This window comes from Loxodonta africana, chromosome 2 (assembly GCF_030014295.1).
Source record: "Loxodonta africana isolate mLoxAfr1 chromosome 2, mLoxAfr1.hap2, whole genome shotgun sequence".
NCBI classification, from domain to species: Eukaryota; Metazoa; Chordata; class Mammalia; order Proboscidea; family Elephantidae; genus Loxodonta; species Loxodonta africana.
In genome coordinates, this window is record NC_087343.1 from 28,682,070 (window position 1) to 28,707,690 (window position 25,621).

Sequence of the window (25,621 nt, forward strand, 5' to 3'; positions counted from 1 at the left end):
ATGCTTGGCAGAGTACAGGGTCAGTGGAAAAGAGGAAGACCTTCAGTGAGGTGGACTGACACAGTGGCTGCAGCAATGAGCTGAAGCATAACAACGACTATCGTCAGGACTGGGCAGTGTTTCATTCCATTGTGCATAGGGTGGCTATGAGTCAAAACTGACTCAATGGCACCTAAGAACAACAACAATATATGCATATATGACTTCTCTGATTATATGACACATTTTGTAATTAATTCATTCAACACGTTTATTTAGTGCCTTACATAACATAATTTGAAAAAAAACTTTCTCTGGAATTATGTTCATGACTGGAAAAAATCAAGGTATAAGAAATAATGTGTCTATTTCAATTTTTTTAAAAAAGGCATGTCTATATTTTAAAGGTATAAAAAAAACTATTCATTTATACTGTTTCATTTATTTACAGATTAGTCTGTTGAACACAAGTATCTGAGTTTGTCAAGCAAACTGAAAATACATTGAGAGCTGGCATGTCTCCTTCCACGGCTGTTTACCATGAAGAGAAAACAGCAGGAGGGAATCCAGGAAGGTGGCAGAGATTTTTATGCTGACACTGACAGAGGCAAAGTGGAGCCTGTCACCCACCTTCGGTTTCATCCCTTTTTAAAGACATCTATTTGCATGCTGCTTATTTTGTATCCTACAGTTGATGGAGCTTTAATTATGCAGTGCGCTTTCCCATCAATTTCAATTTATAGTTGTTTTAAGTTCATTCCCAGGTGTCAGATTGAATCATTTGCTTCTCTTTTAATGTCTCGACCTGATAAATGTTTCTTCGTGGTGAATATATTCTTAGTGTGATTATCCACTTAGGAACAAAGGCATGAATGCAAAGAGGAGAGAGGTAATTGGCTATTGGTTTACCACATACACAAAGTTGTACTAAGCAAGTAAAAGTCTAGGGTGCGGTAATACAAAGAAGGCTTCCCTAGGGCTGGGTAAAACACATGGCCACTTCAAGATGTACATTTTGAGACTGTTATTGACAGCCATGCACAACATCTGAACTTCCTGTTATTAAAGTTTTCACACAAGGTTGACATATTGCCGTATCTTCAGCATTCAAGACTTAAATATTCCAGGGCATTTGTGGTACTAAAATTTTGATCAATAGCACCTTTGCACTTGAATATTAAAAACATGGCAGGTTTGTGCACTAGAATTAAAAATAATTGACAGCTCAATGTAAGTAGGAGAACTTGAAGGACAGACATAAAATAGGCAAAGTAAGAGATGTGACAAGGTGAGTTCTGTTAGGAAGAGAAGAAGAGAGGCAGAACACTAGGGCACCGGGGGCACAATGGTTACCTTCAGATCTGTGCTTGGCAAAAATATCTGCTGTTTTGTTTTGTTTTTGATAAAAACAAGGTTCAAAGATATGTAATTTGTCATTATTCTTTATTTCCTGCTGTTATTTCCATTCACATTTACATAAGAACTCTCTACATTTCCAGACTTCAGACAGAAAAGCCCCACATCTACGAACCAACAGAATAATCTACCATTAGTTTTATTTTTTTATTTGCTTTGTCTGCAATCTTATTGTAACATCTCTACGCTGCATAATAATTGCAAATAATACTTGCTTCAAGAAAAACTACACAATTATGCATGTTTATAAACCATTCCATGGTATAATGTTTTAAAGATATTTTTTAATGAGTTTAACAGGAAGAAATTAAAAACAAGTTAAAGCTCCTTGGAGGAAACAGCAGAGTAGTTAAGGAAATTATACAATGCTAAATGGGCGTTTAGGAAAAAGGAGAGGAGAACTGAAAGTCACACCAGAGACTGACAAACTATTGAGGCTTTGGAATTGAAGATGTTTACCACAGGAAAGACAGAAAGCTAAAGTTGTGAGCACTAGAGACCTGATCACTAACTTAGCTTTGAGCATTTAAGCTAAATTAGACCAAAACAAGATGCTACAGGATGGCTTAGTTTCCTGTTTGTGTCATTGAGGAAAGAACACGGCAAAGCTTTTAGAGAGCCACCATTGATCCCCAGTGACCAGGGAATCCATTGTGCTACATTTCTTTGAAATTGTCTCCAAGTAAATTGGCACTCTAAAAAAAAGCATACAATTGGGATGTGTAGAAATACACAAGGTATGTAGAACCGGGAGTGGTTAAGAAAAACTTTAAATTAGTCATTCACAAGCATATCACATTGTACCATGTACTCAGTTTCTTTACAATGTGTCTCACCTGAAATTTTAGGCATACACTAAACTCTGTACTGGTGGTTAATTGAGTCTAAATATATTTGTATAGCTAGTTTTATATCTATCTATTTCTACATCTACCTAGGGATGTAGTCCAAGTTTATTCTAGAGGATAGTATAATACACAGAGACTTTGTAATATCTTTATGCAAAATGCCTAGTAGTTTAAGACAACTTTCCACCGGAAAAAATGCAGAGTTCCAAGTGGCCTTTTGCATAATTTTTAAGTAATTTATTTGTCTTAGACTATTATATATTTTATCACATTTGGGAAATTGTATATTTCCTCAGGTCTTTCACTCTAAAAGTAATCAAAACCTTATGGATCACAACAGAACATTGTCCAGCTGAATTACTTTGGACTCATCATCAACAGGAATCAATTGCTGGAGGAGGACATCATGGTTAATAAAGTAGAGGGCCACTGAGGGCAAGAGGGAACCTCCGTGACATGGATTGGATGGATTGGCACAATAGTCACAATTGACTTGGATATGCCTACAAACATGAATATGATGCAGAACCAGGTAACATTTTGTTCTGTTGTACACGGGGTCACCATGAGTCAGAGGCAGCTAGACCACAGCTATCTATCTAGTTTTCTATGACTCTAAACATTTAGTCTACTTGAGACCATATGTGTACATTTTCACAACTGTACCTCAGACCTACATAGTTCACCATTTACTAGATATTTACAACCCACTGTCTTTCTACAGGAGCTGTGGTCACGCAGTGGTTATGTTCGGTTGCTAACCAAAAGGTAGACAGTTCGAATCCACCTGCCATTCTTTGGGAACACTATGGGGAAGTACTACTCTGTGCTATAGGTCCCTGCGAGTTGGAATCAATTTGACGGCAATGGGTGTGGTTTTTGATTTGGTCTTTCCACAGCCATCTCAATTCAAAATATCCAAATCAAACAGAACTTCCTGTCTCTGTCTTCAAACAAATTCTTCTGTCAAAAGCTAAAAAATATTCTTTACACTTCTTTTCTCTCAAACCTTTTATGAAACTAATTATCACGTCCATCGGATCACACTTAGATTCATCTCAATTCCCACTGCTTATCTCCATCTTTAGCATTAGTTCAGATTCACGTCAGTGATTATTCTCCCTATCCAAGCAGTATGCTCCATTGCTCCCAGAATAAGTAATCAAAACGAAGACCTGAGACTAAAAAAATGATCTCTCAGATAATATATGTGGCATTTTATATTTGTATCCATCCCCTTAATGATGTTAACACTGCCTGTAGCTTCTTGCTCATCTCTCACAACCCCTGCTTTGGAGCCTTGGGTTCAGCCATATCAAATTACACACGTTTACACATTTAACCGAATGCTACTTTGTTCATTCTGCTTCCCTACCAAAGTGCTCTCCAGCAATATGTCACTTCTTTTCTTGCCTGAAAAACTCTTATATATTTTAGATGTGGCTTTAAATAATTTCTTCTCACCTGATCCCTTTATATCTGAAAGAGCTTATCAATTTATAACTTTATGATTTGAGCTTTATTGACAAGAATAGCACTAATTTCATTGTATCACTCTCCAGTTATATGTATATGTTTGTGTGTGTGTATGTGTGTGCATACAAACATAAACTCTACCTGTATAAGAAAGAAAACAAGAAAATGAGTGAGTGACAATGAGTGTGAGAGAAAACACAATGTGACAAAATAAACGTGTGTATGTGCACAAGAGTGTTGTGTCTATGCATCCAATCAAAACTCTATTTGTGGAGATAACCTGTATCTTACTTTTTAATTTAAGATTGTTATAATTTATTATTATTTCCTAGCATAGTTCTTTGGTCAAAGCAGGACTTCATTTAATTAATAAATCAAGGAATGATTTATTTCTTTGCAATTTTTACAAACTGTAGGCAAGGGAACCATGAAAGGAAAAATCTTACAAATGTTTGGCAGTGTTATGGTAGTCAATTAAAAACCATAGCTATATTTAGCCTATATAAATTGTAGGCTGGTGCTTTTGAATAAAAAGAATATTCATTTTATTCTAGATAATAAAAACAGGAAAATGAGACATTTTTAATTCCATTCCCTTCTTTCTCATGCTAAAGCATCTTCCTTGAGACCTACTTGGCAGTCGCTCTAGTTGAAATGTGCTTGATAATATAAAAATATGCAGATCAGCCTGGGGCTTACATTACCTTGGGATCCCCAGTAGAGGAGAGGTTGACTCTATTTACAAAGTGAAAATCAGCACTTATTAAATCAAATCTCTCTTGTACTAGGCAGGGATTATGGTGCTCTCATAGCTCACTGAATGTATGTGTCTTAAATCCCTATGTACGTTATATAGACATTTCCTTGAAAGACCTTATCTCATGAAAACTTGTTTGCTTATCTACCCAAGCAATATAAGGACCCCAACAAAAAAAATCTTTCATGTTTGATCACTGTCGTTGTTATTATTGTGTGCCATCAAGTGGATTCCGACTCATAGCGGCCCTATAGGACAGAGTAGAACTGCCCCACAGAGTTTCCAAGGAGCACGCCTAGTGGATTCAAACTGCCAACCTTTTGGTTAGCAGCAACAGCTCTTAACCACTATACCATCAGGGCTTCCACGGTGTATATATATATATATATATATTAAAAAAAATGCTGCCATTGAGTTGATTTCTACTCATAATGACCCTATAAGACAGAGTAGAACTGCCCCATAGAGTTTCCAAGGAGCCCCCAGCAGATTTGAATGGCTGAAGTTTTGGTTAGCAGCCACAGTTCTTAACTGCTATGCCACCAGGGTTGCCCATATATATATATGTATGTGTGTATATTTCTATATATATACGGATTATTGAGAATTTACTGCCGCATTTATATTTTTGTTGTTGTTATTATGTGCCTTCCAGTCAGTTCCGACTAGAACAAAACAGTGCCCAGTCCTGAGCCATCCTCACAATCATTGCTGTGCCTGAACCCACTCTTGCAGCCACTGTATCATTCCACCTCTTTGAGAGCTTTCTTCTTTTTCGCAGACCCTCCACTTTACCAAGGATGATACCCTTCTCCAAGGACTGATCCCTCCTGATGACATGTGCAAAGTATGTGAGACAAAGTCTGATCAGCCTTGCTTCTAAGGAGCATTCTGGTTGTACTTCTTTCAAGACAGATTTGTTTGTTTTTCTGACCATCCATGGTATATTCAATATTCTTCTCCAACATCATAATTCAAATGCATCAATTCTTCTTAAGTCTTCCTTATTCAACGTCCAGCTTTCACATGTGTATGAGGTGATTGAAAATACCATGACTTGGGTCAGGCACACTTTATTCTTATAAGCGACATCTTTGCTTTTCAACATTTTAAAGTGGTCTTCTGCATATTTGCCCAATGCAATGCACTGTTTAATTTCTTGACTGCTGCTTTTGTGTGCATTGATTGTGAATCCAATTAAAATGAAGTCCTTGACAACTTCAATATTTTCTGTTTTTCACGATGTTGCTCATTGGTCCAGTTGTGAGGATTTTTGTTTTCTCTATGTTGAGGTGTAATCCATACTGAAGGCTGTGTTCTTTGATCTTCATCAGCAAGTGCATCAAATCCTCTTTATTTTCAGCGAGCCAGATTGTGTGATCTGCGTATCTCAGGCTGATAATGAGTCTTCCTCAGGTCCTAATGCAGCGGTCTTCATATAGTCCAGCACTCATATTATTTGTAACCATTAATGCCAAAGATTTAGAAACTGAAGATTCTAACCAACTTCTGCAGTATGAAATTAATCAAATATGCAATCAAGATGCTTTGATAATTATTGGTGATTGGAATGTGAAAGTTAGAAACAAAGAAGAAGGATCTGTAATTGGAAAATATGGCCTTGGTGATGGAAACAACACCAGAGATCGTATGATAGAACTTTGCAAGAAAAACAACTTATTCATTGCAAATACCTTTTTCAACAACTTAAATGGCAACTATACATGTAGACCTCACTGGGTGGAATACACAGGAATGAAAACGACTATATCTAAGGAAAGAGACAATGGAGAATCTCAATGTCATGAGTCAGAACAAGGCCAGGAGCAAACTTAGGAACAGACCATCAATTGTATAAATGCAAGTTCAAGCTGAAGCTGAAGAAAATTAAAACAAATCCATCAGAGCCAAAACACAACCTTGAGTATATCCCACCTGAATTTAGAGACCATCTCAAGAACACATTTGAGGCACTGACCTCTAATAACCAAAGACCAGACAAGTTGGGGGATGACATCAAGGACAGCATACACAAAGAAAGGAAAAGGTCATTAAAAAAAAAAAAAAAAAGAAAGAAAGAAAAGGCCAGAATGGATGTCAGAAGAGACTCTGAAACTTGCACTTGAACTTAGAGCACAGCAGCTACAGGGAATGAAAGAATATTCTTTCATTCCCTATAGCTGCTATATATAGAGAGAGAGAGAGCAGTAAATTCATCCAACTGAGTGCACTTGGTATAGATCCAGATGCTTATTTAATCACTATCACTATCATATCAAATTCTTATACATTTGATACTGATTACCAGTAGACACAATAACCTAAAATTTGTCATAAGGGGATCACAGCTAAATAAATACAGATGACAGAATCACTCACATGGCACTCTTCTGTTTGCAGTTGGTGGGTATTTTTCCTCCTCGTAAAGGCTCAGCTAAATTTACATTAACGTAAAGATACACGCTGTTGATTCCTGACTTTCACTTGCCCACCTCAGCTATGAGCAAAACTGCTGAGTATACCAGAAGCGTTGTTCTATGACAGCTAGATTTTTAAGGTGTCTACTCACTCTTAAGAGGGATATAGAAATATGCAATGTCCTCTGTCTTTTTCTCTGTGATAGAATATGTGGGAAAGCACATAAATGTGAACAAAGAGCTGCGGTCCACTTGAAGAATGTTTTAGGCTTTGTAGCTCATCTGTGGTGGAGATTTTTACCTGTGTTTCAGAGGTTTAATTTCCTTCCTTCTCTAGAGGGAAGAAAATGTGACCTGATGTCTTCAAGTGTGATACCAGGTAGTTGGATTTAAGGTGAAAAGTAAAACATTTTTCCAATGTTGGCACAATAAAACATGGCTAAATTCCAGGGCCGTTACCTCTTTGGTTGGAGAGCAGGGAATTAGGTCTGTAGTCCTCATGAAGGGAACTTTTATAATTGGTACACATGAGGGAAATACATTAATTTTGTTCTAGTTTTTCTGGTTATAGTTCTAAGTTTAAGGTGCTTTTATTTAATCTTTGTTTGGTCATTTAAAAACAGAAACAACATAACATCAGAGCAAGGAAAACAGTAAGACTATGAGCATTAGACACACCCTTGATAAGGGTAAGGGAATGAAAAGAAATCCATACATATTTGGAACCTATTATATGTTACCAGCGCTCGTTGCCATTGACTCAACTCCAGCTCATGGTGACCCCATGTGTATCAAAGTAACAATGTGTGGCACAGAGTTTTCTATGGCTGATTTTTTGGAAGTAGATTGCCAAGCCTTTCTTCCAAGATGCCTCTGGGTAGACTCAAACTACCAATCTGCTATCTAAGTGCTTAACTGTTTATGCCAACCAAAGATTCCCATTATATGTTACAGATATTATAAAATACACTTGTTAGGTATCATCAAAATGGTTCCAACTCATAGCAAACCCATGTATAACAGAATGAAACATTACTCTGTCCTGCATCATCCTTACAATAGTAGGTATGTTTCAACACAGTTTTGGAGCCACTGCGTCAGTTCGTCTAGTTGAAGGTCTTCATCTTTTTTGCTGACTCTCTACCAAGCTTGATGTCCTTCTCCAGAGATTTGTCCCTCCTGGTAACATGTTCAAAGTAAGCAAGATAAAATCCTGCCATCCTTGCTTCTAAGGAGCATTCTGGCTGTTATTCTTCCAAGACAGATTTGTTCATTCCGCTGGTAATCTATGGTATATTCAATATTATTTGCCAACTTCACAATTCAAATGCATTAATTCTTCTTTAGTCTTCCTTTTTCATTGTCCAGCTTTCACATGCTTACGAGGTGATTGAAAATACCATAGTTGGGTCAGGCACACCTTCATCCTCAAAGTGACATCTTTGCTTTTTAAGATTTTAAAGAAATCTTTTGCAGATTTGCCCAATGCAATGTATTGTTTGATTAACAGTTAAGAAACTTCTGCTACCATGGGTGCTTATTATATACATACATACATACACACACACACATATATACATATATGCTGTTGTTAGGTGCCATTGAGTCTGTTCCAAATCATAGTGACCCTATGTACAACAGAACGAAACACTGCCTGAACACTGCCTGGTCCTAAGCCACTCTCACAATCATTGTTATGCTTGAGCCCATTGTTACAGCCACTACGTCAATACATCTTGAGGGTCTCCCTCTTTCTTGATGACCCTCTACTTTACCGAGCAGGTTGTCCTTCTCCAGGGACTGATCCCTTCTGATAATATGTCCAAAGTATGTGAGACATTGTCTCTCTATCCTTGCTCATAAGGAGCTTTCTGGATGTACTTCTTCCAAGACAAATTTTTTCATTCTTTTCACAGTCCATGGTACATTCAGTATTCCTCTCCAACACCACAATTCAAAGACTTCAATTTTTTTCGGTTTTCCTTACTCATTGTCCAGCTTTCACATGCATATGACGTGATTGAAAACACCATGGATGGCTTGGGTCAAGCGCACCTTACTACTTCAAGTGACATTTTCGCTTTTTAATACTTTAAAGAGGTCTTTTGCAACCAAAATTTGCCTGATTTGCCCAATGCAATGTGTCTTTTGACTCCTTGACTGCTGCTTCCATGGATGTCAGTAATATGAAATCCTTGACAACTTCAGTCTTTTCTCCATTTATCATGATGTTGCTTATTGGTTAAATTGTGAGGATTCTTTGTTTTCTTTACGTTGAGGTGTAATCCACTGCGAAGGCTATAGTCTTGGATCATCATCAGTAAGTGCCTCAAGTTCTCTTCACTTTCAGCAAGGAAGGTTGTTTCATCCTCATAACACAGGTTGTTATTGAGCCTTCCTCCAATCCTGATACTCCGTTCTTATGCATATAGTCCAGATTCTTGGATTATTTGTTCAGCACACAGATTGAATAAATACTTTGAAAGGATACAACCCTGATGCACACTTTTCCTGACTATAAACTTTGCAGTATCCCCTTGTTCTGTTCAAATGAGTGCCTCTTAATCTATGTACAAGTTCCTCATGACGACACCTAATACATAATACACACACCCACACAGGAGCCCTGGTGGTACAGTGGTTAAGCGCTTGGCTGCTAACTGAAATGTTTGGCAGTTTGAACCCACCAGCTGTTCTGCGGGAGAAAGATGTGCCAGTCTGCTTTCATAAAGATTTACAGCCTTGGAAACCTCATGAAGCCATTCTACTCTGTCCTGTAGGGTGGCTACAAGTCCAAATTAACTCAACAGCAACGGCTTGGTTGGTAGATAGATAGGTAGGTAGATAGATAGATACAGAGAGATAGACAGACAGACAGACAGGTAGACATTATTGTTGTGTGCTATTCACTTGATTCTGACTCAAAGCGACCCTAAAGGAAAAAAATAGAACTGTCCCATAGGTTTTCCAAGGCTGTAATCTTTACTGAAGCTGACTTCAATATCTTTCTCCTGTGGAGTGCCTGGTGGATTTGAACCAACAGCCTTTCAGTTATCAGCTGAGCATTTAACTACTGTACCACCAGGGCTTCCTCTCCAGACCCTTGCCCTCCCTTATGTTTCTTCACAACACTTATCATACCATCTGTCATCACACTTAATTGTGCTCATGAGGAACCTTTACATAGAACAAGAGGCAGTTGTTTGGAAGAACAAGGGGATACTGATTGGTTTAAAGTCAGAAAAGGTGTGTGCCAGGGTTGTATTCTTTCACCGTACCTATTCAATCTGTATGCTGAGCAAATAATACGAGAAGCTGGACTATACGAAAAAGAACAGGGCATCAGGATTGGAGGAAGGCTCATTAACAACCTGCGTTATGCAGATAACACAAACTTCCTTGCTGAAAGTGAAGAGGACTTGAAGCACTTACTAATGAAGATCAAAGACCACAGCCTTCAGTATGGATTGCACCTCAACATAAAGAAAACAAAAATCCTCACAACTGGACCAACGAGTAACATCGTGATAAATGGAAAAAAGATTGAAGTTGTTAAGGATTTCATTTTACTTGGATCAGCAATCAACAGCCATGGAAGCAGCCGTCAAGAAATCAAAAGATGCATTGCATTGGGTAAATCTGCCGCAAAGGACTTCTTTAAAGTGTTGAAGAGCAAAGATGTCACCTTGAAGACTAAGGTGTGCCTGACCCAAGCCATGGTATTTTCAATCATATCATATGCATGTGAAAGCTGGACAACGGAAAAGGAAGACCAAAGAAGAATTGATGCCTTTGAGTTTTGGTGTTGGAGAATAATATGGAATACACCATGGACTGCCAGAAGAACGAATAAATCTGTCTTGGAAGAAGTACAACCAGAATGTTCCTTAAAAGCAAGGATGGCGAGACTGTGTCTTACATACTTTGGACATGTTGTCAGGAGGGATCAGTCTCTGGAGAAGGACATCATGCTTGGCAAAGTACAGGGTCAGCGGAAAAGAGAAAGACCCTCAACAAGGTGGATTGACACAGTGGCTGTAACAACGGGCTTGAGCATAACAACGATTGTGAGGATGGCTCAGGACCGGGCAGTGTTTCGTTCTGTTGTGCATAGGGTCGCTATGAGTCGGAACTGACTCAACGGCACCTAACAACAACAACTGTCATCACATTATATATTCATATACATGTGTGTGTGTATATATATATATATATATATATATAGTATCTCTTTCACTTGATGCTTAGGTCCCTTGTTGACCATTGTAAGTCTAACTCCTGGAAAATACATATAAAGAAACCTGGTTGTTTTTTTTAGCTGCCATCCAGTCAGCCCCTGATTCATGGCAACTCCATGTATTACAGAGCAGAACTGCTCCATAAGGTTTTCCTGGCAGTATTCTTTACTGAAGCTGTTTGCAAGGCCTTTCTTCTGCAGAGACAGTGGGTGGGTTCAAATCACTGATTTTCAGGTTAGCAACTTATCACAAACCACTTGCACCACTTGTAGGTTTCAGCACACAAACCAAACTTTAGAAGCATGTATTATTTCATCACCTAGAGATAATCCTTACCACCACTTTGAAGTATATCTTTTTGCATTTGCTTTTTTCCGGCTCTTCATAAATTGGTAAATTTGCTAATTTTCCAACTGTCTAAACTTGCCTTCTCTTTCTATTCTTCTGGCTTACTACTAGTTTTAACAAAGAATTGAGGTTAGGAGACAAGCTCTCTAAAAACATTTCCAATGAAAAGGATACACTCATTTCCCAGTTCCATACTTGGAAAAGTTGCTGCTCTTCTGTATCCCACTGTATTCTACGCAGTTTCTTCATTGCATTTATCATTCTGTATTGAAGTATTTTCTCTCCTGCTAGACAATAAGCCATTCATAATCAGGAGTCAAGACTTCTTAATTGCCACGTGCCTAATTGCAAACACAGTGCCTGTCACTGGAAGGTAAGCAATAAACTTTTTCTTCAGCTATTCCTAAAATTAGCCAATGAAAACCCTATGGATCACAGAATGTTGTCCAAGACTTCAACTCATTTCTATTGGACACCTAATCAGAAAGGAAAATCACTGGAGAAGGATACGATGCTTGGTAAAGAAGAGAGTGAGACCCTCAATGAGATGTATTGACACAATAGTCACAATAATGGAATTAAACAGCAATGATCAGGAAGTTGGCACAGTGTCAGGCAACTTTTCATTTTGTTCTCTTATACATAGAGTCACTACGAATCAGAGCTAACCTGACAAAATCTAACAATTGTTTTTAAAATTTCATTAAATCACTTGAAATAACCCAAGGATTCTGAAATAATTTCAATAGAGATATGGTTTTGATAGGGAAGAATACATCATAATATCTAGAGCAAAAGAAGAAATACTTTTGAAAGTCAGTTTTAAGGTACACCCTTAACCTTTTCATTCATCCCCTCTCTTTGAGAATCATATTAATGCCCAGAGGTTACATTCATGTTCACATATTCATATACTTCTAAAACTACAATACCATGATGATAACTTAGATAAGGCAGGCAGTTATGTGTCTCTTAATACTTTCTTACTATTTTGCCAATGTTCTTGTAAGCAGGAACTCTCTAAAATCATCTCCCACCTCCCTCCTTGCTGTTCGTTATGATCCAGCCACATCTGCCTTCACTTCTTGACATGCGCCCTTAGCCTTCTCACCTCAGGATTTTGCTGGAGGTTTATCCCTACTGTTTGTGTGGCTGGGTCTATTTCATCCTGCAAATTTCAGATGAAATATTGCTTCTTCAGTGAGACCTTCCCTGATCCCCCAATTCAAAATATCTCCTGTGGTCTGGAGCTCTCACCGTTACCCACTGCACCCAGGACTCAACTGATTCTTTGTAACTACAACGTTTTTACTTATGTATAATCTTATGTACAATCTCTCTCCCCTGCTTTAGAAAAGATGATAGGAGCAAGAACTACAACTTTTTTGACTACCACCATATACTTAGTTTATAGCACAGTGTTTGGTGAAAGGATGTTTCTCAATAAATATTTTTAGAAAAATAAATGGCTTTATGATTTCAATGGTACTGTTCCTCATACTGCATATCAAAGTTTCTCAATCTTGGTACTATTGACATCTTAAGTCTGGTCATCTTTTGCCATGTGAGTTGTAAGAATGTTTAAGCACAATCCCTAAATGCCAGTTGTTCCCACCAGTTGAAACAAACAAAAATGTTTTCAGACATTGCCAAAAGTCTCCTGGTTGAGAATGAATGTTACAGATCCACACAGTGAATATCAGCTGAGCAATGAAGCAGGCCATCTGAGTTAGGGTCTGTTCCTCTCTCCTCCAAATGACTGAGATTTCATCCTCCAGAGATGCAGCATATGGGAAAATGATTAATTTCCATTAGCCAAGCTGCATGGAAGTTTAAGTCGTGACCCTATTTGTATGATATTTAATGATAATAAAACAATAATAATGACAAAATAATGCCAGTAGCACAAATCAAACAGGCATTTATAGAACACTTAAAAACACTGAGCCAAGTGATCCATGTACAGGAAAGTAGTCTTATATCATCCTCTAAAGTCAGTGCCCTTATCCAGTGTTACAGATGACAGTGAAGAACAGAGAAGTGAGTTAATTGACAAAAGTGAAAAAGCTACTAAGTAAAGCAGTCGGCATTGAGGCACATGAAAGATGACTCCAGGTTCTTCTCTAAGCTGTCCAATATGGCAGCCACCAGCCAAAGGTTACTAAAAAAAAAAAAAATTTTTTTTTTTTATTGACTATAAATTTGATTAGCTCAAATTGAGACTTGATGTAGGTAGAAAAAACTTGACATAACTGGGTATTTCAAAGATTTATAGGGGAAAAAAGGTAATGTAAAAATCTCAATTTTTATATCGATTAAGTTAGAGAATAATATTGGGTTAAAGACAAATATATTGTTAAAATAATTGTCTCCTGCTTTTTACTTTAAGAAGGCTAATAGAAAAATTTTAAATTACATATGTTATGTGCACAAGTGGTTTGAATTATATTTCCATTTGACAGCACTGGTCTGTTCTCTTTATCACTTCTGTCCTGAGCCTCCTTTTCCTCCTCTGTACAATGGGGGTAACTATAATGACGAGTCCACACAGGTCAGTTGTGAGAGTGCAATGATATGCTGCATATGAAAGTCTTTATAAACTCAGAACTCTCTGCAATCTTTGGCTGTTCAATTAAATATTAGAAATTATAAACTTGTTTTCCAGATTTTAGATGAATCATGCTATCAAGCATTGTAATTGCCATGACTGAGTGTCCTCAAGAGTCAGATCTGGTTGTAAATATTCACAGAAGAAAAGATAATGAGAAAACAAAAATCCATAAAGTATGTCTTATCTATAATTTTAAAATAATGAGACAAGACACAGGATGCTCTAAAATTCCTCTACATGCGCTGTGCTGTACATCTGAATTTGGACTTGGATTTCAACACACCTCTGCCATTATTCATACTTTGGTCTTCACTGTCTTTACCCTATGTTTTCTCACTTGTAGAATGAGGATAATAATACTGATGTGAATGAGGGCAATAAACTATCTGATACAGTGTACAATGTCATTCACAAAGTGGAAACTCTACTACTAGTGGTAGTTGTTGCAGTAGCATTATTAATATGCCAGGGGTTGTGTAATGTACCCACCAGATGCCCATCACAAATTCTGAGTTAATAACAGGAAATGTTTGTTGAATGAATGGATAAGTGAATTAATAATAGAAAATTCATAGTAAATGAAAAAGAAAAAATGGGTTTTCTTTGAACATTATTATGTTTAAAATCTCTATTCTTTCTGAATATATCAATTTGCTTATTAAATGAATCATCTGTAAGTGTACTATTTTTTATACACAAATGCATATTTTCCTGAGGATTTTAATACTCATCCTAATAATATTTATTGCTGATAAAATCCTTCCTCCCCACAACCCCCGCCCCCGGCCAGGAAACGTCTTGCCCTTTGTGCAAGATCTAACTAATTAGTTACTATTTATTTTCTGGGATGTGCCCATTATTCTGCCAAAAGGCTCAAGCTAAAAGGCTGTGTATGTAATTTTTAGCATCATTGTTATATGTCTATACTTGTGTTCCATAAGAAGTATAAAGGATTATTATTTCTTATTTTCTTTCCATAGCCAACAGCAAAGGTAATCTGGGACTGAAACATGATTATTTGAAAAAAGTATAAGCTAAACTGCTCCATGTATTCTGGGGCACGACACCACAATGACACACTTGATGGATATGTACCTGAGTATCTAGCAAGAAAATCATCAGAAATAACATTGTGTGATGGTTAGAGCTGTGTGTCTGCTTGGCTGGGACATGATTCTCAGTGGTTTGGCAGTTAGATGTAGTTTGGCAGTTGTATGATGATATGATCACTTCAATGATGAGATTTGATATGTGATCACCTCCATGATGGGATCTGCTATAAATAGCCAATCAGTTGAAAGAAAAGTTCCTTGGGGTGTGGCCTGCATCCAATATAGGTGGACTTTCTGGCCAGGCTCTTAGGCTTTTTCTCATTCTGCATCCTGCAACTGGCTCCATTCATCTGACCCCTGGTTCTTGGAACTTGAGCTAGCAGCTTACCTGGCATCTTGTCTACTGATCCTGAGATGTGTCAGCCCCTGTGAGTCAGAAGAAGCCTCCAGCGTAACCCACAGACTCAGGACCTTGTAGCCTCTACAATCTCGTGAGCGATTTCCTCAATATAAATCTCTTTATGCATATATTTATACATTTTACTGGCCTTGCTTCTCTAAAGAACCCAGGCTAAGACATTTCTAACTGAGAGTGGTCCTAGACAAACAAAATTGTAAGAATGAGTTTTCTAAATTGGTTCTCAAGCCTGGTTAGTCTTAAAGATGTCAATGTCTCTGCTTTCAGCAGTAAAAAGGGAATTCCTAATCCATGGCTTCAGATGGCAATAGAAACATGCAAAATATCACCACCAGTAGATCAGGTATTGATGAGAGGCAAGGCTCTGGGCAATCGTATGTTTGATACCTTTCTACAATTCTGTCATAATGAGAAGTATAAGGAAACTGTTTGGCTGGTCCTACTTTTACTAGACAAAGCAGATAAAAAAAGAGATGAGCTCGTGAGGCCAGAGTCAAAGCTCAAGTGCCGCATAAATGACTTCAAAGTTTCCACTTTCCAGTGCCTTGAAAGAAAGCCTTATTTACTGTAGTAACATTGCTGATATTGCCAAAAACCAAACCCAGAGTCTTATTGTAAAAGTGGCTGATTTACACCACCAACTCAATTCCCAGCCTCAAATAGTGTCTGAAGTTAAAGTGAAGGCATTGATTGGGAAGAAATGAGATCCTGAAACTTGGGATGGGGACTTTTGGGCAAATAACCAGAAGCTGGGGACACTGAGCCTTTAAATTCCATTGAATTACTCCTGCCAACAGAACCAGCCCTCTCACTGCCATCTGAAGACATCACTCCCTCTTTGCCTGACAAGCCACACTCCCCAATAAAACCATTAGTCCCTTCACCCCCATCTGATGAGATTAACGCAGCTGTGCCTGAAGAACCTCTGGCTGAGTCATTTCCTGAAGCATCTCCTGAAACAGATCCTTACAAGACAATGTGGAATGTTCTCAAAACACATCTCCACCACCAATTTTGGCTTCTAGACCTATAACTAGGCTTTAGTCCCAGGGAGCCCCAAAAAGTGAAGTACAAAGTGTGACCCAGGAGGAGATACACTACACTACAAAAGAACTGGTTGGCTTTTCCAATATGTACAAACAGAATTCTGAGGAATATGTGTGGGAATGGCTATTAAAGTTTTGGGATAAAGGTGCAAGGAACATAAAGATGAATCAGTCTGAGTTTATTGATGTGGGTCCGCTAAGCACAGATTCTTCATTCAATGTTTCAGCTCCAGAGGTTAGGAAAGGATCTAATAGTTTATTTGGTTGGGGACAGTAAATCAAGTCGAAGTACAGATCTGCCTCAGTATACTGTAGGAGAAGATATCCAAAGGCTTGGGGAAATTGGCATGCTAGAGTGGATTTATCAGGTTAGACCCACAGACCCACGCATGGAGTGCCCAGAGGACACACCTTTACCACAATAGTGAGGAACAAATTTCTGAAGGGAATTCCAGTATCCTGGAAGACTGCTGTGATTACTATATTATATAAGTCAGAATTGACCGTGGGAACTGCCCTAACTGAATTAAGACACTTAACTACAATGGGGCTGATTGGACCCCATGGTAGCAAGGGCCAAATAGTGGCACTCAATCAACAAAAACAAGGTTGGCTTGGTTACCATAATGGGCAATGGAGTTAAAGCACTAATCAGAATAGCCTGGCTTGTATGGACTTATGGCATTGGCTACCTAGTCATGGTGTCTGTAGTAGTCAAATAGATAGGAAGTCTACTAAACATTTACTTATCTGTACAAGCAGATGAATTCCAGGTCAAGAGAACAGCAGTCTAACTTGAATTGCCAGAATAGACTCTGTTCATTCATTCATTCCCAGACTTGAGTGAGTTTAAAGACCCACGACCCCTTGAATGAAGGGGAGGCCAAGTCCCCTTGAAGAAGAAATCCAATACACTGTCAAAAAGTTATACTCTTAATCTTTCTCCCAGCCTTCCTCAAAGGATCAAAAGCTTTTTACAAGAGTGACTTCACTGGGGAAAAGGAAGTAATCAGACTTTTCAGGGATTACTGGATACTGGCTGTGAACTAATTCCAAAAGACCAACAATGTCACTGTGGCTCACCAGTCAGAGTAGGGGCATATGGGGTCAGGTTATTAATGGAGTCTTAGTTCATGTCTGTCTCACAGTAGGTTCAGCGGGTCCCCGAGCCCATCCTGTCATGATTTCCCCAGTTCCAGAATCCATAAATGCAATATATATATACTCAGCAGCTGGCAGAACCCCCACAGTGGATCTCTGACAAGTGAACCCACAGTGGATCTCTGACAAGCGAAGTAAGGACTATTACGGTAGGAAAAGACAAATGGAAGACATTAGAACTGCCCCCACTGAGGAAAATAGTAAACTAAAAGCAATTCCACATTCCTGGAGGGATTGCAGAGATCACTGCCACCATCAAGAGCAGATGAGATTCTAACCACATCCCCATTCAACTTGCCTATGTGGCCTGTGCAAAAAACAGATGAATCTTGGGGAACCATAGTGGAGTATCAAAAACTTAACCAGGTGGTAACACCAATTGCAGATGATGTTAAAGATGTAGTTTTATTGCTTGAGAAAATTAATATATCTCCTGGTATGCAGCTATTGATCTAGCTAATGCCTTTTTCCCCAAACCTGTTTCAAAGGTCCACCATAAGCAGTTTGCTTTTAGCTAGCAAGGCCAGCAGTACATCTTCAGTGTCCCACCTCAGAGCTATATCAGCTCTCCAGTCCTGTGTCATAAGTCAGCAGGAAACTTGATCACCTTTCCCTTCCACAATTCAAGCACCTTCCACTTCAGTGAAATTTCTAGGGTAGGTGTCCAGTGGTGTGGGCATGTAGAGATACTACTTCTAAAGTAAAGGATAAGTTATGGCATATAGGCCCTACCACAAGGAAAAAGGAGGCACAATGCCTAGTGAGCCTCTTTGGTTTTGGATGCAACATATCCCTCATTTGGATGTGCCACACCAGCCTATTTACCAAGTGACTTGAAAAACTGTTAGTTTTAATTAGGGCCCAGGGTAAGAGAAGTATCTGGAACAGGTTCAGGCTGCTGTACAAGTGGCTCTGCCACTTGGGACTTATGATCTGGCTGAGCCAATGGTGCCTGAAGTGTCATTGGCAGACAGAGATGCTGTTTGGATGCTTTGGCGGGCCCCTATTGGTGAATCACATGGCAGACCCTTAGGGTTTTGGAGCAAAACCCTGCCACCCTCTGCAGATAACTACTCTCCTTTTGAGAAACACCTTTTAGCTTATTACTGGGCCTTAGTAGAGACTGAATTCTTAACCATGGGCCTGAGCTGCCCATTATGGACTGGGTGTTGGGTGACCCACAGAGCCATAAAGTTAGACGTGTACAGCAGCACTCCATCATTAAATGGAAGTGATACACATGAGATTGGGCCCAAGAAAGACCTGAAGGCACAAGTAAGTTCTATGAGGAAGTGGCCAAATGCCCATGGTCTCCACTCCTGTTGCATTACCTTCCATTTCCCAGTCTGCACCTATGGCCTCATGGGGAGTTCCTTATGATCAGTTGATTGAGGAAGAGAAACTCCTGCCTGGTTTACAGATGATTCTGTGTGATATACAGTGGACAGCAGCAGCACTACAGTCCCTTTCTGGAACCTTCCTGAAGAACACTGGTGAAGGAAAATCCTCACAATGGACAGAATTTTGTACAGTGCATCTGGCTCTTCACTTTGCTTGGTAGAAGAAATGGCCAGATGTGCAATTTTATACCAATTCATAGGCTGTGGCCAATGGTTTGGAAGGAACATGATTGGAAAATTGGAGACAAGGAGGAATGGGGAAGAGGTATGTAGAGAGAGCTTTCTGAGTGGACCAAAGTAGTGAAGATATTTGTGTCTCATGTGAATGTTCAACAAAGGGTAACTTCAGCGAAGGAGGTTTCTAACAATCAAGAGGATAGGATGACACGTTCCGTGGAAACCATTCATATTTTTTCTCTTGCCACTCCCTTCATTGCCCAATGGCTCATGAACAAACCAGCCATGTTGGAAGGGATGGAGGTTATGCCTGGGTTCAGCAATGTGAACCTCCATTCGCCAAAGCCGACTTGACTACAGCCACCGCTGAGTGCCCCATCTGCCAGCAGCAGAGACCAACATATGGCACCATTCCTTGAGGTGATCAACCTGGTAGCAGGTTGATTACATTGGACCAATTCTATCATGGAAAGGGTAGCATTTTGTTCCTACTGGTATAGACACTTACTCTGGATATGGGTTTGAGTTCCCTACATGCAATGTTTCTGTCAAAACTGTCATCCATGAACTTATAAAATGAGTTATCCACCATCATGGTATCTACACTGCATTGCCTCAGAATGAGGGACTCATTTCACAGCAAATGAAGTGTCACAGTGGGCCCATGCTCACAGAATTCACTGGTCTTACCATGTTTCCTATCATCCTGAAGTAGCTGGCTTGATAGAACGGTGAAATAGCCTTCTAAAGACACAATTACAGTGTCAGGTAGGTGGCAATATCTTTCAGGGTTTGGGAAATGTTCTCCAGGAGGCTGTATTTGCTCTAAACCAGCATCCAGTATATGGTGCTGTACCTCCCATAGCCAGGATTCGTGGGTCCAGGAATCAATGGGTGGAAATGGGAGTGGCACTGCTTACTATTACCCCTAGTGACCCACTCACAAGATTTTTGTTTCCTGTCTCCACTACCCTATGTTCTGCAGGTCTAGAGGTCTTAGTTCCAAAGGGAAGAATGCTCTCATCTGGAGACACATCACTGATTTCATTGATCTGGAAGTTAAGAATGCCACTTGACCACTTTAGGCTCCTTATGCCTCTGACTCAACAGGCAAAGAAGGGAGTACCATATTGGTTGATATGATTGATTCTGATTAACAAGAGGAAATCAAATTGACATTACATAATGGAGATAAGAAGAATATGTCTGGAATGCAGGCAATCCCTTAGGGCGTCTCTTAGTGCTGCCACGCCATGTAACTGAAGTCACTGGAAAACTACAGCAACCAATTCTGACATGACTACTAATGGTCCAGAGCCTTCAGGAATGAAGGTTGGGTCACCCCACCTGGCAAAGAACCACGACCAGCTGAGGTGCTTGCTGAGGACAAAGGAAATACAGAATGGGTGATGGAAGAAGGTAGTTCTAAATATCAGTTACTACAACTATGTGACCAGTTGCAGAAATGGGGACTGTAATTGTTACGAGTATTTCTGCCTTGGAGATGTGCAACAAATATTTTTGTTTTTTTCACTTATAAAAGATAAGATGTAAGCAGGGCTAGTGCATTATTGGTTGTGTGCATGTTGGTTGTATCATGTTAGGTGCAAGTATGACTTTATAATTTTCTTTTTTTTAGAGATGTACATAGGTGTCAAGTTGACAAGGGGTGGACTGTGATGGATAAGGTTGTGTATCAACTTGGCTGCGCCATGATTCTCAGTGATTTGGTGGTTATAATGTAGCTTGGCAGCTTTGTAATGATGTAATCCCCTTCCTGATAAGATCTGATATAATGTGCTCACCTCCATGATGGGATCTGCTGTGTGTAGCCAATCAGTTGAAAGGGAATTTCCTTGAAGTGTTTTCTGCAACCCATACAGATGGACTTTCTGGCAAGGCCAGTAGGCTTTTTCTCCCTGCGAATCTTGCAGGTGACTCTTGTTTGTCTTGTTTGTCAGGTTCTTGGAACTTGAGTTAGCAGCTTATCTGCCTTCTTGCCTGCTGATCTTGGGATTTGTCAGCCCCTGCAGCTAGGTGAGTCAGGAGAAGCCTACAGCCTGACCCACAGACTTGGGACTTTGTAGTGTCTACAATCTCATGAGCCATTCCCTGGATATAAATCTCTCTATATGTATATATTTATACATTTTACTGGTTTTGCTTCTGTAGGGAACCCAGCATAAGACACAAAGGCATGTGGTTAGTTAGCTGAAGAAAATCCTACCTGAAATTTATAATATTTCCACACAGGATTTTAAACAACTCAATCTATATCATGCAGGTATTCACAATTTAAGTGAGACAAAAATATCATAGAAAAGAGGCAAAATGCTTTTTAAAAAATAAAAACATTACAGTGTATTCCTAGACCATCATTCTTTTTAATTAAGGTCTTTAGTGTAAAGGAATAAGTATTATTTCTTTAGAACCTTTTCTAGCTGAGCCCTTTTAACGTGTCAAATTACATTTTTAATTGGAAAATTTTACCCTCAACATCAAATTCTCTTTATGAAACATCTAAATAAAAACGAATACATCCATTGTAAAAACATGGCTTTGACTTCTTTAAATAAGAAATTATTTCCTTTTTCTAACTGAAAAAAATATCTGTAATGAGAGTTCGTGATCTTAAGTTCTTTGAATGAAATATGACTGAAATATTTAATTGTATCTTTTAATAACAGTGTAATCATTAGGAAACACAGTTTTGTAACACATTTTTGATTTAAGTTAAATGACCGTTAGTTGCTTATTATTATTATTTTAAATGGTGCCTAGTGGCACAAGGTTTAATTACTTAACTGCTAGCTGAAAAGGTCAGTGGCTCCATAGAAGAAAGATGCGGTATCTGCTTCTGTAAAGATTTACAACCTTGGAAACCCTGCGGGGCAATTCTGCTCTGTCCTGTAGGGTCGTTATGAGTCAGAATCCACTCAGTGGCACACAACAACAATTACTATTTAACTCCAAAACTTTCGTCCTGCAAAAAGACTATTAAAGATAGCTTACTCTGGGGAAAGCGAGGCGGATTGTCATTGACGTCGGTAAGTGTGATGTTCACTGTGGTGGTCCCTGATAAGCCACCCATCTGGCCACCCATGTCTTTGGCCTGGATTACCACTTGGTATTGTTCTCTGTTTTCCCTGTTCATGTTTGGCAAAGCAGTCCTGATTATACCTTGAAGAAAATAGAAAAATTCTTATTATTCTTATCAATTATCAATTATTATTGTATTAAGCCCACAAATAACACCTTAGGGGAGTGATCTTTTGAGATAGAAAATTTACTTTTCTACTAATTTTTATTGTTTAGAAATTGAAAAATGATGGCTCAATGTAAACATTTCATAATTTGTGGTATCTATTTCTTAAAGAATACCATATGCATTTTTTAGTGATCAAAACTCATGACTAATGAAAAAAATGACATAAAAACAGTTATATTCCTATTCATTTCTCTCCATTGCTTAATTTTGAATTCATATCAAGTATTAACATTAAAGTTTTATCCTTATTTTCTCATCTTTCTACTTATAAGAATCATAACGATCATTGTATTAACAAAAAGTGATTCAATATTCCTAACCTGTTTCAGGCTCCACAGAGAAATAGGGTTGGCCTTGAAGTATGCTGTAAATGACTCTGGCACTGTTCCCATACGAAGGGTCATCGGCATCTGTAGCTGTGACTTGCACCACCGAAGTACCTGAAGTATCCAAATTCAGCTTAGTTCTGCATAGTACCAGAAGGAGGAGCAAAAGTACTGGTTTTCATTGAAGACTTGAATGATTTTTGGCTTTAATAATGACCTCTTAAAGAAACATTTATACATAATTTGGATGAAAATAGTGTGTGTGCGTAGTATTATTACTGAAAAACTTGGAGTTCAATACATAACATATATATATATATGTAGTCAACGGGTTCTTTTTTTTATGTATGCAATAGGTAAGGCTACAGTGGAACAGATTATAATAAATACAGTCACTTTATATACACTCATGCTTGATGTTGAAATTCATTTTCATATAATAGATTGGTTTCGTGTAAAGGGCACATCTAATCACAAAGGAGTAAGTATTCTCTTCTTCCCCCTCTTGACTAATTAACTATAAAATAATTAACATTTCTCTAAAATACGATTTTATGAATATATTAAATTCTAAACTTAGAAACTTTCCAAGAAGAACCCAGATACTATGAACTATTAAAAGCTATTAAATGAAGTTCAGGATGTTTAAAAAGGCTCTACAGTAAGAAGGGTTGGCAAAAGAATTTGGAATTAAGTGGAGTAAATATTAAATGAAAATCCCAGGATAATATTCTTGAGAAATGCAGAGAAATTGCTATAATAAATGTTCCGAGAAAAAAAGAAAAAAAAGGAAGACTAGGAATTGTTTCATGGGTTTATACAACTTCAACCACATGTGAGAAATGAATCCATTTTTTCAGTAAAACTAAAGATAGATAGAGCTCTCCAAATATGTTATCGGTGTTTCCCAAATATGTTATCGGTGTTTCTTGGTGATTTTAATTATCTGCCATTCTCTATGTAATTAAAAAAAGAAAAAATTAAAGCAGTCTTAACTTTTTTACCCACAAATAGACCTTCCACTTATTTACACTGAACAGTGGCATTCTGATTTGTTGAATGTTGTTTACGTCTTCTATCTTACTATATATAATGGATGTAAAGAAAAGATGGTTTTGAATTTCAAACAATTAGATAATCTAAGCAATACTTTCATTCTTATTGTCTTGAAAACCAAGATAGATTCTTAAGGTAAATTATGACTAAGGTACATATGCGAATGCTCTGTATCACATCTATTATGTCCTAAATGTATTTATAATATGTTTGCCAGCAAGATTTCACACAGCTGTTATCCCAATTCATATGACGAAAAATGTGTATTTTTAGTTTTCAACTGATGTTCGCTGACATTTTCTTCATTTTTGATGGAAATGTCTACTTTCTTGTGTTGTAAAGGTTTAGTGAAAATGCATTAAACTTTTTTTTTCTGAATCACTGTTTGCCAAATGAGATAATTAAATACATATTCTTTCTAAGGTATCAAAGATTTCAGTACATTGATCACATTATTTTAAGATTGCCTCAATTTTTTTTTTTTTTTTTTAACTTTTTGAATGCCATTACAAACATTATAAAGGGACTTACCTACAACGGACATTTCAGGAACAGTGGCTGTATAAATTTCTTCTGGGAACGTTGGCTCATTGTCATTGATATCATGGATTTTTATCACAAACTCAGACTCTGGTTCTACTGGCCTCAAAGTTCTTCTGTTAATAGCTTGTGCACGGAGAGTATAAAAGGCCTTTTCCTCCCTATCGATTCTTCTTGTGGCATGGATGTCACCTGTTTTTTCATCAATAATAAAAAGAGTACCAGCTCCATCTCCAGATAAAATATATTTGAGTGATCCATCTCCTTTATCTTGGTCTGAATGAAGCTACAGGAAATAAAAAAAGGGCATATCCATGATACCGTCTAAAGGTACATAAATGCTGAAAACACTCAAAAAATGTCCCTGGGATAATGGAGACAGTTGTCTGAATAATGGGGTCAGCTGTCTTTAGTGCTTGAAATGAGACTTGAGTAAGTGTGTCTACACTCTAGCCTTTTGTTTTAACAATAGCCTTTTGCATATTAGTGTAACCTGTATTCTAAAAGAAATAAACCAAACACACTCTTCTCTACCCTTTGCTTGATAAACCATTCTGATGAACAAATAACTCCTGATAGAAACCTAACGCTTTAGTCTTGATATGTTGGTGTAAAAATTGCTCCTCTCAGCTCTTTCCTGTGAATGGAAAATTCTCATGCTGTCATATTACGGAGGAATTCATCTCCTATAAACTTATTGCTAATCTTTGAATTTCTCTTGGGGGATTAGCAGTATCTTAAGAAATGAAGCACACAGAAAGTTGTATAAGACATAGCTCCTACTTCTGCAAACGTCATGCTTCTTAATTCTAGTCCATACAAAAGACAGTGACTGCTTCACGAATGATTGCTGGGCTCAGAGTATAAATGGGTAGCCAAATAACATGACTATATATTTTATATGGTGTTAGGTATATGTTTTATACTTATAAGTCAAGTGAATGAACTGTAAAATGAAATATATTCTAGCTTCTTACCTTGTCAAATAATATCTTCTTAATAACCTCAAGGGACAAGTTTTGTACAGGAACAAGGCAATGCAGGGCAATCCTCTTTCCTACCCCCTTGCCTGTTTCCACAACACTAA

General features: G+C 38.1%; 1 protein-coding gene across 4 annotated transcripts in view; it reads right to left on the reverse strand.

The window, feature by feature from the left end:
• The window catches only part of CDH10 (cadherin 10), a 143,898-nt gene that overhangs the window by 48,792 nt on the left and 69,485 nt on the right, over positions 1–25,621 (reverse strand). For 3 of the 4 annotated variants that reach the window (XM_064270845.1, XM_064270859.1, XM_003407879.4), the window contains exons 2-4: positions 24,526–24,820; positions 22,933–23,052; positions 22,357–22,524 (exon numbers count right to left, since the gene is read on the reverse strand). In XM_064270845.1, coding sequence (XP_064126915.1) covers positions 22,357–22,524; positions 22,933–23,052; positions 24,526–24,820 — 583 coding nt within the window. The remainder of the gene's footprint in view (positions 1–22,356; positions 22,525–22,932; positions 23,053–24,525; positions 24,821–25,621) is intronic. The other variant, XM_064270867.1, reaches the window with a different exon arrangement.